The sequence below is a fragment of the Athene cunicularia genome (genome assembly GCF_003259725.1).
Source record: "Athene cunicularia isolate RWA chromosome 1 unlocalized genomic scaffold, athCun1 chr1_part2, whole genome shotgun sequence".
Taxonomy (NCBI): domain Eukaryota; kingdom Metazoa; phylum Chordata; class Aves; order Strigiformes; family Strigidae; genus Athene; species Athene cunicularia.
In genome coordinates, this window is record NW_020799092.1 from 55567843 (window position 1) to 55583385 (window position 15543).

The window sequence follows — 15543 nt, forward strand, 5'->3', positions numbered from 1 at the left end:
GCCCGGCGGCCTCCCCTCGCCCCGGCTCCGCGTAACGGCAGACTGCTTCTGGTTCCAGCTGGGCTTCGAGGACGTGATCGCGGAACCCGAGCTCACCCACTCCTTCGACAAAGTCTGGATCTGCAGCCACGCGCTCTTTGAGCTCAGCAAGTACCTGATCTACAAGCTCCTGACCCTGGTCCTTGCCATTCCGCTGGCCCTGGTTGTGGGGATCGTCTTCGCGGTGCTCAGCTGCCTGCACATCTGGTAAGTGCGTTCTGATGCCCGTCGGTGGGTGGGCTCTGCAATCAGCTCAGCAGAACTCTCCTCTGTAGCATCGCTGCCTGCCTAACCCTTCGCCACTGTCTTTACAACCGGTACTCAGATCAACTTACATTATCTGCTTTATTTTTAAAGAGAGAGAAATGACAACAGTGTTTTCTCTGTGATTCAGTTCCCTGCCTCGCTTTTTCCAGCAGCTTGTCACGTCTCTGTAAGCTCCCCGGGGCAGAGAGCCTGTTTTACCATTTGTATGGCATCTACCGCAATGCATAATGATTGCTTGTTTTTTAGAGTACAGAAGTTCTTAAAACATGTGTTTGAAATGAAAGACCGAGGCAGAAGTATTATTTACACCTGACACCTTTTCATTACAGTTATATCTTTCTTTTTATTTTTTCCTCAAATGAAGGAAGCTTTTGAGGGCCCAGCTCACTCTTTCTTTGCTACTGTCACAAAATCTACTGTCACTGTCTTGCATCTGGTACATGGCCACTCGAGGTGCAGTGCCCCACAGCACTTCCACCTAAGCAAAAAACCTCTGCTGTGCTCAAGAAAGCTGCTTCTGGCCATGGCCCAAGGTCACAGACAAATACAGCAGCCCTTCAAGTCACAGCAAACCTCATATACTTTAAACAGAATATCGTGGCAAAATACCAGGGAAGAGTACCCTGAGACTAGATAGGCAGAGGATTGTAGAGAAAGAAGACAGGAAAGAGAGTGAGTTTGAGGAAAGTGTGAAGAATCCAGCAGGCTGCAGAGGAAGGGATGAATGCAGATTATCAACATCATTCCTATGAACCAGGATTTTCCATATACATGGGCTTTGGGCAAAGTCTCATTTGACTTGGGTACACTGGAATCATGAAGAAGTTGTTAAGGAAAACAAAATACAATCCAGAAACTGGGAAACAAACTCAAAGCAATAGGAATACATTGGTTGTCTGAACCTGTGGTTGCAATCTGTTGAATGTAGATTTCAGTTTTCAAAAGTGGAATGGAAGTTTGGGTTGATGGCATTGTCATGAGCCACTTCAAAAACTGATTAACTTGAATTTTAAAGCATGAAGTCTGCATAATACCTAAAGCAGTTGCAATATAGTTTAGAGCTGCTCACCTGCTACTCACCAAATTATGATGAACATTGCATAGTGTGCCCAATCGTTTATGTCTGTCAGCTGTCACTGTGCTGTACTGTACCATGTTACTGAAAAAGAGTTTGGTGGACATACAGATTTCCAGTAGTAGAATATCTATGGAAGAATTCACTGATGCACTGATTAAGACTCTAAAAAGTTTTTTGTGCTTCAGAATGATCTTCTATCCGCATTTCATAGCCTGGGTATGTAGACATGAGTTTCACTGAACCAGGACCCAGAGTTCAGTTTCTATTTATGCAAGTAGTCCCTAGTGACTCTCTCAGGAACTGTGGGTTCTCAGTATATCTGAAATAGGACTGTCTGAATGTGGCACTTCATTTGAAAAGTTTCCCTTGACTTTATGTGAACACACTTGCTTCCCCAAGAACTAATTTTCTTTCCCTACATACATTGTCACTACAGAAGTCATCATTCTTTTGATCTTTGTTGCACCTGGAATGGGTATGAAAGAATCACATAACTCAGTAGTGCTATCTGCACCCCCTTGGACCCCATCCAGTACTACCATCCAAAGCCATCACTGCCTCATCTTCCCACAACCACAAGCTGGATTTGTTCCAACACAAAGGTAGAATGCATTGAGACTAACTAATGCAGGTCTCCACATTCCGTATTTCTTGGGAGTGAAGAGTTCAAAGTTTCTGCATTTGAGAGGGTAGCACAGGAGCTGTGCAGGTATGGGGACCCTAAACACATAGTACTGGCTCCCATGTAGCTCCATTGGGTGTGAAAAAAATCTTGTTTTGTGAGAGCATGAGAGGAAGGGAATTACATTATACTCTGTCTTCAACTGGTGAAACATCATGGGAAAACCCTGGGCACACCCTCCCACATAGCTGCCTGCAGGAGGGCTTATCAGAGCTACTGTGCCTCACTTTCAACATCCAAACCAGTGAGATGATAATGCTGATCTGCCCATGGGAAGCCTTTCCTGAGACTAAATTCAAAGGTGTTTCAACAACCTTTGGAAGTGCCTAGGCACAAAGCTCTGTTCATTGTGACACATGTTGTTGCAGTTTTGTCAGCATGCTAAAAATCCACAGAAGTCTGACTCAGCATTCCTCATGCATCAAGGGCACATCATGAGCCCCCCTCATGCCTGATAGTAAATATTGTCTTTCACCAGCAAAAAGTTTGCTAAAGAAGGAAGAAAATATGTTAGACTTCATGGAAAGCAAAAAGAAAGCTGAATAAGAAATATGTAATAATACACTTTAATTTTTATTTTTAACTATTAAGATGGAGATATCTGTTCTTGTTCTCAAACTCTCTGCTTGAGCCAGAATCCAGTTTTACACTACCTGGTAAAAGATACTGATGAGCTGAAACTCTGCCAGCTAGTAGGTTGGTGACCTACTAGGTAGAAGCCAGTTCAAGGAAGGCTACCACATTGCTTCTCCTTTACTGATGACCGTCATTCTCACCACAGACTATACATGGCAGAACGTGTCAGACTGAGATTTAACATCTTTCTGTGAATATTAGCAAGCTTTCAAACATGTCCTTAGATTGAGGCTGTTAAGGTTATTTATTTTTGAACACTAGCAGAACACTAGGTTTTCCAGGCAGCACATGCAAAATCATTATATTATAGATCAGGGATTGACTCTTGTTCCAAGCAACATATTTGCCATCTCTTGGAAACTAACACTTGAATCTGATATATGCCTTTTTGTAGTCTTGCCTGAATAATGTTCTGGCATGTTGCATATTTATACTAAGAATCAGTGTTTCATTTGAGGATCCATAACTTGAGTCTTGGATCTGAGATGGGCTTTAAAGCACAAGGACTCAGCCAGCTTTATGCTCTTGTCATCAGCTGGAGCTGCAGGTATTTGAAGCTCCTCTGGGCTTGAGCTTACATTCACAGTGCTGTCATGTAGCTGGGGATTTATATGCAGAGAAATAGATATGGACATGCATCATCTCTTACCTCTTTCTCCATAATCCCATTTACGTAATTTATTGCTATCATACTCAACCCCAAAACCATCTGCCTGCTGGCTGTCTGAAATCAAAATTACAGTACAGCTATGCTGTGAAGACTCACCTTATGATCTTAGGACCTTGATGCCTCTTCTTTCATGTCCAGTATATATCCCTTGGCTTCTGAAGAGGAAGTAGGTCAATGTTGTCTTGCTTCCTTTTTAGCTTTATCTTTTCCAGTCTACCCAGGTCCTGGGATATATAATGTTTGAGTTTAATGTACTTCACATACTATGTATGGGTCCTGGAAGACTTTGACAGTTATCTCTTGCCTCACTCATGAAAATCTCAAAGGTTAAAATGGATCTTGACACAAAGCTCTGCAACTGCTAATTAACATTTAGCCATCTGGTCACAATGTTTGCTTGTATTGTAGGGACATGCAAGACTTTTAATTCAAAATCATGATGTAGTACATACATGCATACCTGGAATTGGGTAATTTAACCACTGAATGGTATAGCATTTGAAAAATAGCATTAAGACATGTCTGAGGTTCCATTTTGAAAAACTTTACAGGAGAAGATGTGATTCTTCACTTTGAAGCAGGAATCCTGAATTAATATTGAATGATTTCTCCAACCACATTGTCCAACTCTCTGAAAAACTGAATTGCTTTGAACTGAAAACACCCTTATCAGTGGGAATTAAATTGTGCTCTGCCATTTCCAAGAGGTGTTTGGTTCTCAACAATCTTCCCTCAGGGATTAGCAGAAAAAAAAAGTAATGTGAGAAAAAGTGAGAAAGGCTGATGGGTATAATTTTGTAGATGTCATTCCTTGAACATAAAGACGAGAAAATAGGATAGGATGGCAAAAATGTGATAGTTTGCTCTTTTCAGTTGAACAGTTCCCAAAAGAGGTAATTCCTTCTACTTAGTGAAAGGCTGAGTATTCTATGAGATGTATACATAGCAAGATTCAATGAGAGGTTATATAGGTAGTTGAAATACCTTGACTGTGCTTCAGTTCAGATGCCAGATTCAACAGAGCGTTGATTTTCTTCCCAAAGCTTTAACATGCGGTAACACTAGTAGTACCAATATTGATATCCTTAGGATATGCTGACTTTACTTCCACTGTTAGACATTACTCAAAGTTACCATTTCTGTGAACAGAAGTGCAGACTGGGGTATACCACAGCACTAGGAGTAAAGGATGTATATGTTAATGTTTCTTTGACAGGTCACCAAAAAAATAATACCTAGCTTCCAATGGCGCATGGTTATTTATATTTGCTGTGGAGTGACCAGCATATCACACTCTCTGTTGATTTGGAAATGCCACACAGTAGGATAACATATCCTATGCAGAACAGGATGCGTACTTATATACATGTAGGCACACTCATATTTTTTAAAAGTTAGAAAATACCTTTTACTGCTCTCTCAGGTGTAAAGGATTTTCTTCTCTGAAGAAAGGTGTTTGAGTAATTGTTGTCTAAGTAGACTGACTTTTATTTTAAAATTTAAAATTATTTACATTAATTAGCTTTGGTTGCTAGCATGTCTAACGTATTCTCCTACAGAGTTAGCCTACGTTGGGTTTTGCATGCATTTACCATAAAATTGGACAGCAAGTGTTCAAACATTACCAAAACATGTTGATATTTACTATATTTAACATTATCAAAAGAGGTTGAGTTCTGGTGTTGTGTGAATGACTACTACAGCAGTTGCAAGCAGTAGGATTATTGCTTTTCCAGCCTTCCCTAATGACATCCTGGTGATTCACTACTGTTTAGTTTATATTTTGTGTGATCCTGTCGACAGAAGGTCCAATAAAAATGTCATCTTTTTTGCTTCTCTGCAATTCAGTTAGATTTTTAAAAAAATGCAGACCAAAATAATTTTAGAGTGCAGCAAAGGAGCAGTGACATAGCCTTTGTAAACTAACTGAAATGGAAAAGGGGTGAAGTCAACACAAGCTGAGTAGCCATTTCTGGTGTTTTCCCTGTGTTGCTTGGAGAAATACCAAGTTTTTTTCCCTTTGCATTACTGATGTTTATCAACTGTATTCTAACACATGAAGCCCTAATTTTATTCTCTAGAAATTATCTATTCTATATGCAGTGATACTATAGGTGGTTATCAAACACATAGTTTACTGAGTTCAGTTTAAAACTAGATGCACATTATTCCAGTAGCGCTCACAGTTCTATATGGTGTGTATATTGCTAGCTGTTTCAGCAGAGACAAAAGAAGAGAACGTTTTAGAAAAACTATTCTTGTTCAAATCCATCTGGGTTAGCTTAGACTGCAGCATAGGCATACTAGTATATGGCTTGCATTGTATGATAAAAGCTGAGAATCTGGTTAGACAAACACTGAAAAGAATTCATTTTGATTCTTTACATTTCTAAACTTAAACTTTTTTTAAATGTATGGGTTTTTTTCTACTTTGTTATTCTGAGCAGTACTAGTTGGAATTACACAATACTGAAGTATTTTTCGGATTTATTATGAAATTGTAAATTAAATATTTCCCCTCATTCCCAGCAAAGTCAATGAGAGTTCTGCAATGGAATTACATGAATGCAAGACTGGGATCTTAAATTCTGAATGTCACAGCAAACTAGAACAGAGTTTATTATCTTTATCAAGATAATCTATGGCTTCTTCTACCTAATTTAGGAAATAAATGGGGTATATATGGCGCAGAGATTTTTAAAACCTTGCTCCAGTACCACATCAGTATTGCATAAATTATTTTTACATTTAATTTGTCTGCACCCAAATAAGAACAACCAACTTGGTGAAATGACCAGGGGTTTTGGCCAGTAAATGATTAAAACAGGAGAATAACTCAAAATAGTGCAGTCAGTTATGATGTTATCCCCTGGCCCTCGTTGAGGTGCCCATGTGTGCACTTCTGGCTCACCTCCGTTGTTAGTATGCTTGGCTTAAGCCACCACTAATGACATTGCTTTGGAATTAGGATATATGGTGAGCATCCCCAGATAGTTACTAGTGCTCAGGAGATGAAAGCACAATACTTTCAAGTATGCACCCTGAGTGAATAAAAAGACCTATCCCCTGACCAGGAGTTTTGACCTCATTCTACAGTAATTTCTCACCCACAAATCAAAAGCACTACAGGATCAGCAAGATCCCATTTTTCTGAGGTTCAGCATGTCTCTGGACTATAGTTACCCAGTGTAACTGGATGTTGCTTTACTGTTTCTATTTTATTGTAGCAATTTGTAACCACGCCATTAGATTGGTAGGAACAAGACAGGAATGGCGTTGTACTTATGTGCCTGTGCATGAGAGTGTGAGAGAGAGGGACAAAAGAAACACCAAAAGAGACAGCAGAACAAGATCAGATCATAAAGAGTGCTGTTCCCAGTTGATCAAACTGGGGAACGTGGTGTTTCTGTTAAGCCCTGAAAACCCACACTCAGATATGCCCACAGCACAAATGAGTCCTTAGCAGATGACTGCTCCTCAGCCACAGTGGGGTGGCATCAAGGTTGCAGCATATCACATGCACCAGCCCTCCCAGCAGCAGGGAGAGAATGGCAAAAGTTCACCCCTATAAAAGGTATGTCCCAAACTTAGCTCAGCACAGCCAATTAAGAAAGAGCAGAGACATGATGAAAAGAAAGCTGGCGTCTCCTGTCCCCTCCGTTGCACACAGGTGATCCCAGCCAGAGGACCATGTGCACCATGGTGCTTCTGCATGTGCAAGTGTGAGGCTGTGAATGAACAAAATTGTTGGAGTATCGGTGCGAGAATGTAAAATGAACTTGTTTAGAGATTAGATTGAGAGTTATTATATAAAATCACTTTCCCTTCCACAAGATCTCACCCTTGAGTTTGGTTATCCTGATTTCCTCATGCTATAGCAGCAGCAATCTTCAAATCTTCCATTTTCTCTTTTACAGGATTGTGGTGCCTTTTGTGAAAACCTGTCTCATGGTTTTGCCTTCAGTGCAAACTATATGGAAGAGCCTGACAGATGTTTTCGTCGTACCGTTCTTCCAGAGCCTAGGCCGATGCTTTGCCATGGTTAATATACGTCTGGACCAAGAGTAAACGTCAGGGATACAACACTGGTGTAATTGTAATTGAGCTGGTGTTATACCTCTTTGCTAATCTAACATATAAGCACTTACCATTCATTCCAAACTGTTAAATTACAATGGCTGGTTTAAGTGGGAACATGCTATTTTTTCTAAATCTCATTTATTTTCAGGGAGATCAGTTTAAGAGTAAATAGGCAGTTTTCATAGCTCACTATTTTAACAACAGCGAATGCAGAGTATGTTGGCAACACTTTATTTTAATGGTACGTCAATTACAGGAGAATTATCATGGAGGTTTAACAACCACCACAGTGACAATGATTGGTGTTATTACTATAAATATTTATATAGGCTGTGATACCTTAGGTAAAACTAATCTCTAAGGTTTCCCACTGACTTTACTGCAAGTTCACAAGAGATCATTTTTGGCCCTCACTATCCAGAATGATCAACTCAGTTCTTTATTAACAGCAGTTAAAATGAATGTCTCATTGCATAAGCATACAGAGAAAAGAACTGTTGTGTAATTCTCCTATATTGGGGAGGAAAAGCTCCCTGGAAGTTTATCCCTTAAAATAAGGTGTTAGCTAATGATGTGGAACATCAGCTAATATGTATATTTTATTTAATGAGAAGTTAACTTTGCTGTATATTTTGTACCTTTGTAAATGGCACTTGATCAGTTTTCTTTGAAGAATTATTTCTATAGTATTTGAATTCTAACCAACTTACTAGGCAGAAAGAGTGAGACACTGCAAAAAATTACTTCAGGTAACTAAAATTTCAGTTTCTAAATTACACAGATTTTTAAGTCTTGCCGTGCAGTTCTAGTATATTCATGGTTGTGTGTAGAAACAAAGACTATAAGTGTTTGCATACAAGACTATGCAAGAGTTGGAAATATCTGTTTATAAGAAATGATTTTTATTAAAAATGGGATGTAGTAAATGCAACCCTCCATATTTCTGTGTATTATCTGTGTGAACATTGTGATATTTAAAATAATAGACGCTGTGCTGGCACTTTGCCTAGGTAGCAAGCTCTTACAGAAGACAAGTGTAATTCATATCCTTGTCTAAGTCTCCTCACCTATTGACTTGACTCTCCATGTTGCTTACTTGCTACTTTAAAGCCTAACCCATATAAAAGCCCTTCTTCCTTCTGCACCTAATATGGCTTTGTAAACCAGAATAACAGAACGTACGCAGAGGTACATTAAAATTACATTGGCCTTCTGGTGGGCTTATGCTGCTGTTTTCTTTAAATACAGATGATAAGTTGCAATTGTAAAATGTTTGTATGATTTAGAATGTTATTTTCTAAAATGATACCAAAGATTTCTTATTGAACAAGAGATATATAATAAAACAATAAAGCATCAACTTTTTTCTATTTTCAACTTAATTTTTTCATGGTTTTTAAATTTTTAAAAAGCTCTTAAAATGCTGAACAGCATAGAATACTATGCAGTTCTTCCAAAATATGGTATGGGGAAAAGAAATGGATTAACATCCATATGGTTCCACTATTATCAACTGCATTTAACTTATTTATAGAAGAAAATGATGTATCTCTGTGTGTAATTAAGCCCATATAGAATGATTGCTTTCTCTGAAGCAGGTCTCTTGGTGTGAAATTTTGGCTACATAAAAAAAAAAAAAAAAAAAAGCGCTTAATTCTTTTTATGGGTGCATGCTTTATTTACAGATGAGCTGATGAATTTTCCATTTTCTTGCTTATTGGCCTACAGAAGCTAGCTGATACTGTATATTCTTTGTACACTGGGAACATATTTTTACATTGAAAATATTTTTACCATTTCTGCCATTTAGAGAGGGATTCATTTGGCTTTTCAAAACTGGATATTAATCATTAGTGCCCATGGAAACTTCTCTGAAGTTTTTTCTCTCTGCAAGAAGTTTTTTTTCTTCTGCTCACTGTTTAGATGTGCTCTTCAAGATACCTTTCTTATGTTAAAAATGGAAATATCTTTTGAAAATAAAAATTGGTCAGGCTAGGCTTGAATTCTTTTGAGAGTTACTTTCTTTTACAACATCCAAGGATTTTTACAAAGATATTTTTAATGGAATGATGAATTCACTAAAAAAAAAACCAAACAACAATCGGTACTAGTCCTTGTGTCTAAAAGGAGCTCTATAAAAGCCTAAGCTTTGAGGGAATTCAGGGCTGGATCCAAACTTTGAGAATGAGGCCATTGCCTAGAGAAAAATCTATCATTTTAGGTCATGCACTCCTGGATATATGCATTTTTAAATAGCTTACTGAAATCTGGCTGTAGCTACCACAGCCAAGTAGAATGGTTTGGTTCATTCTTATTTTGATTTAGGCTTGTCATTAGTTAGTTCTTTTCACCATTTTTCTAGCTGTTACAAGATTCAAATGAGCTTGTAATAAAGTAATTAAAGCTGTAAGTTTCTTTTACAGCAGTATTTTTTGCTAGAACAGATGTGCTTTTACTATAAGAAAATACCAAATGGACTGTTAGGCTTAGGGTAAAATATTAGATGCTTTGCAAATACACTTGCTTCATCCATGAAAGTAGTGGAAGGAAGCATGAATATATACAAACTCTTCATACTTAGGTGTGAATCTGCCCTGGGCAACTCTGGCTGGCAAGTATGCTCTGGATTTTATGAATTGTGACAGTTCTGACAGATATCCTGAAGCTCTGCCACAGCTGATACTGTCAATAGCTGACAGCACTGTTAGACAACAGGGACTGAACGGGTACTGGCACTGAGCTGTGATCTTCAACACAGGGGTAGGTCCCTTACGTTTGTCTTCCTTTGAAATGTGGACAAACTGTCCCAGCTGATCCTTTAACAGCAACTTACAAATGAGAATTTAAGCAAGAAGGGAATCCAGAAACTTAGTCTCATTGTCTGCCACAAATGTAGGAGAATTTACACCTGATGCAGATGCATCTACTTTAATGCATCTTCTTCCCCTCTATGGAATGGGGAAAATGTTATTTCTCTTAACAAGAGTAGACTTTCCATTATCACAGTAGAGTTATGAGGACAAATACATAGAAAGTGTGAGATGTTCCAATTCTAGCCTGCCTCTTGTTACTGTAGACCTTAAATTTATAAACATGAGCTGGAGATTCAGTTCTGTCATACAAAATATTTCAGCATCTTGTTTTTCATGAGGATCACAACTAACAGAACTAACCCTTGATTTGTGCTTATGGCCTGTTTTCTTTTAAATCACAATGAAATTTAACCTGCCTCCTTATGAGAGCTATTTCATAAAATCCTTCTATTCCAACCCTAGAACTTTCATATTTGTATGTGTCTTATCTTTCCCCTACTTGTTCACCATATAAATTGGAATAAATTCTTAACATAAACTTTGACCTATTAGTAAATGACGAACCATTTTTCACCTATCCAAAAAGCTCACTTAGGCATACACTGAGTGAAGAGTTCAGAACAACCCTGCAGCTCTGGGACCTCAGACCACACACTCATATTTAATGGAAGCCAAAGAATGGCAAGTCCATTATTTTTACAGGGTGTGATCATTCCTCCACCTGCAGAGATAGAACTATTGCTATTAAACTGTGTTAACTCTCTTTTAAAAAATACATGTGTTTTGGTGTTTTTTTTTAAATAAAACTGCAAATGCAAATGGAACAAGGTCAAACACCAGACACTCTACTTGTCTGTTAGTACACTGTGCTCATGAAAAGAGCTGAAGACCTCCAGCGAGTATACTGAACCAGCAGTTATGCATTAAATACTGACGTGCTTTCTTCATGCAGGGATTTACAACTGAGGGGAGAATTAATAAAGGCTAATTTTAGCCTGGTGACACTAAACTTCCTAAGTTTATTGCAACAAAATGAAAATGTATTCTGTATAGGCAATTCAGAGCTAAGGTAGGTTCCTGCTCTGAATCATCCTCCAGAGAAGACTCTCTGCACTGATTAAAGCAAAACGTTTGGCTTGTCTTGGCTTCACTCCTTTCCTCTGCTACATAAAAAGTTATATCTGCTGCAGAAATTGGGCAGGCCTATGGAAGCAACTAGAGCTTCATGTAAGTTGTGGGGCAGGTTCTCTCTACACACTTCTCTCACAACTCAAGGCCAGGTGTCACCTGTGTTAGGTGTTTGGTTTCATCTGTTGTCTGGCTTGACCCTCCAACTCCAAGTGAGAGAAAGGACCCCTTCGCAAGACATTGAATCAGATTCTACTTTATACTTAAATGGAATAAAATGTAGAGATTCACACTTTTATTTCTAACTTTGAGGAAAGCTTGTCTATTTTTGCAGCTGCATCAGTTTAATAAGAGCTGCTTTCTCACCCCACGTGCCTACCTCACCCAGCTTCTTACTTTACCCTATCAGAGCTATCACAATGCTAGAACTGTAAACTAGGGTTGGCTGTGAAACACTTAAAACAGCGAAGCTCAGTGACAAAAAGTTCCATCCTACATAACCTTCAAGGAGTGCATATTTAAGTCCCATTAATGAGACTAGTTCTCACAGTCTGGTATTTTTGTAAGACACCTGAACAGTTAATAATATGCTAGAACTGGCAGAATGGTACAAAAGAGAATTTGTGGTCCAGCTCAGTATTTGTCAAGGAATTTGATACTGAAAAGGGTTCAGAAAAGAGTGACTGGATTTATTCGAGGTCTGGCAGAATTAGTTTTCAATCTATTTGCCTCTCTAGCCAAGACAGCTACAAGCTATCTTGATCGAGACCTACCGGGACTAGCTCTAGTATAAGATGTACACACCTACTGCAGGATTGAGATGACAGGCATTTAAATCCAAAATTGTAAACCTGCCCAGCTGCCACCCAACCAGGAACATGTCTAAACTCAGAAGGAACCTCCCTTTCACATAAGTTCCCCTCAATACCTACAGTTTTATTTTGGTCATGCCTAGAACTGCCCTTGTTTGAGCAACTTGGCATCTTACTTGCATTTAAGCCCAGTCAGAATCCCAAAAGAAGTGATTGCCTTGGACCCCTTGAAATACACTTATTGCACATCAGCAGAACAGGGTACTTCCCAAAATACTCTTCCCCAGAAGTGAGTCCAAATGCATTAGCACACCTGACGGGCAAAAATGGATTTTGGATCTCTCCAGTGTTGGATTACTAGCTCTCAGGCTATTATGAAATGTTTTGTGGCAGCAGCGCTTACATGCAAAAGGAAATCACTTCTAGCTAGAGATTGTGAGAAGGAAGGAATGTGAGGGGATCTTACCATTTCTCCTGGCCTAACTACTCCTTTAATGCAAGGAACAAACAGGACAAAAACCAAATGCATACCTAAAAGTGCAGTCCCACATACTGCTGGCAAGGGGCCCCTAACTCAGTGGAAAAGTTCTGATCCAGTGACTTATAATTCAAAATACAGAAATCTTGCAGAGAGTGGGGACAGCATGACCACCATGAATCCTCCAAGACTGCAAGTCTGTAAATAATGAAATGAGCAAAACACTGGCCTGCATGTTAAACCCAGCCCAGTGCTTGTTACCATGCAGCAGGATGAGGACAGTAGCATGGCTGATGCTTACTACCAACAGTTCTGGCAGCTTGGGCTTTCATCCAGCAAAACATCCAAAAATGCACATAAAAGGATGCAGTTAAACAGCTGAACAGAAGACACTAAAAAAAGCAATGATCTTCCTCTCCTAAACTTCAGTTTTGTAAGTGCTCTGTATAGGGTAGGCTCCTTGCTGACAGCCCCTGTTATCTGACAGCGTCGCTGCTGTTGAAACTATACATTAAGAATAGTTTCCCAGGGCTGATTCTGATCTTGCTGACATTGGAATATAACAGGAATATTGCTAATACCATAACTGGAATAATCACACAAGCTTAAAAGAAAGGGGGGGGGTGCCCAGTGAGGACGGGAGGGAAAGGGAGTGTTTGATACCAGACAAAGACATACAGTGAGCAGTCAAGCACATTCAGTTCAGTTTCATGACTCATTTTCTGATAATTTTTTTAGGAATTCTGTCCAATCCAGTTTTAGGGTTGGGTTTTGGGTTGTTGGGTTTTTTTTTTTTTTTGCACTGGCTTCTGGGAAAAAATGTTTCCTACCCATACTAAAACCTTTTCTCTTCTCACAATGGAAAGAACAGCTCATAACTTGCACACATTTTGCTCCATGTTTAGATCAAGTTCTCAATTAAGGTAATGCTAAACTTTGAAAGTTCAGTTAAAGAAATACTTTGGACTAATAAAAACTTTTTAAAATTAGGCATGAAATGCTTAAGAGCGGTGTGACGGAGAAAGAATAATGGCAGTGAATGGCCAGCCAAGGTAGCATGTAATCCTGTTCAACAGCTGACCTGGGCTACTAAAGACACAGCAAAGTTCAGTGAGAAGACATCTGGAGTGGCATTTCCAAGGCCAGCTTGTCTACAACCCCTGGTAACTTTAAGCCACCCCTGGGTAATTAATTCATAGTAACTGAGAAAGGGACCGCAGCCTTTGCACTTTCAGAAGATTCCTGCAAGCCTTTACCAGGTCCTTTCCAACTGAGCTATACTCTTCCTCTGTATTAATGGGAGCTATTTGAAGAACTCCTGCACACACCCATGCCAAGTCTCCGGCTGTGACATTTCTGTGCATTTCTCATACAACAGTAGTAGAGGCAATGGGCTCTATCCCTACACATCTCCGCACATGTAACTTGCTCACTCTTACAACTTGGTAGTGCCATTTTCTCTGTAGGCTGTCTTAGCATTCATGCTCAAGTGAGCACTGCTAAGGTTCATCAGATGTTATGGTTTGTTTCAGTTTGTATGCAGCCTATTCTGGGATTCATCTCATAAAGTTTGTAAATTCCACTAGCTTTCAATATTCTTCTAGCTGCAGTAGTGTTGCATGATTTGGAAATTTCTTTTAAAGGGGCCATCCTTGAGATACAGAGTAATACTGAATGATGGGTTGAAATCTGATTTATGTGCAGGACACTGACTAACTGAAAATCCTTCCTACGTATGAAAACAAAGAACTGTCTTGTGGGTTTTTTTTCAGATCGGTGAAAAGATTGCAGAGACTATGTCCTTTGATCCATTTGACCCTATGCACACACTCAAATGCTTGGACAGATTAAGATATTTTAATGATGGCCTAAGTGACTTATTGCATCAATAAAAAAGTTACTTTTAAAAATTACAAGTAACTTGGAAAGTTGGAGAACATCCATGCAAAGCATTTGTTCTAAAGTTTATGAGCAATATAAACTCGTAAAGAAAGTTCCCTGCTAACTGATGACCATATCGGTTATACGTGTCCATGCAGACTGCCTTTTCAACAGGTGCAGTTATTTACATCTGTGGAGCCTGCATCCATCCAGCGGCTTTTCTGAAGTCATTTCTCTGTTGAATTGCCAAAGTCAAACATACAGCAGTTAAGAATTTTCTACTTCGGTTGCTGCAATTCTGTACTAAATGGCATAACACTAGGATCATTATTTTTCTGTTAATGTTACAAATCTTTCACCATGATCTGATTTCCTAAGAAAAAACTGATGTCTGCAAACACAAAAAAAGAAAAAAAAGGCAAAATATAATTTATAGTTTGTAGATGTATGGTGCCATTGCAACCCTAACCTGAACCATCTTGAATACAGTGATGAATCCTTACAGCTTTTACACCAACATATAACCCTGAGTTTACAAAGGACCTTGAGAACAGAGCATGGCAAAACGTCAGTGTCCCACCATTTCTCTTTAGAAGCAAATCCCGATGGTTAATATGCATGGCAGACATTCATGGGTCAGTCTCCTCCAGGGAAAAATATAGCACAGTTAAGTGCAGGACTGTTAAATATTTGCATAGTTTTGAAATGAACGGGTTGAGAAAAATCACTCTTTCTTCATCCCAGGGGTGTCCAAGTTTCCACAATTGTTCCTGGGGCAGCGATGACTATGTGTAAGCTATTGTCAATGCCGGGGGGGGCGGGGAGCCCTACAAACGCCGCTCTCTCTGGACGTGCAACACAACTAAAGTTTTCCATCTCCTCATTGCTTCCTTGCCCTCCCCCCCACTTCTGCTCCCCGCGCCCCCGCTCCGGACGGCTCAGCCGACCGCTGGCACCGTCGCCCCCCGCAGCCCAGCGG

General features: G+C 39.4%; 1 protein-coding gene across 1 annotated transcript; it reads left to right on the plus strand.

Annotated features, from left to right (window-relative positions):
• Nucleotides 1-4: 4 nt before the first annotated feature.
• Nucleotides 5-9532, plus strand: CAV2 (caveolin 2; the record flags this gene model as incomplete). The annotated part of the gene is made up of 2 exons (XM_026867988.1): nucleotides 5-246; nucleotides 7290-9532. Coding segments are annotated over 2 exons (393 nt in total), but the record flags the coding sequence as incomplete, so codon positions are not given.
• Nucleotides 9533-15543: the final 6011 nt, after the last annotated feature.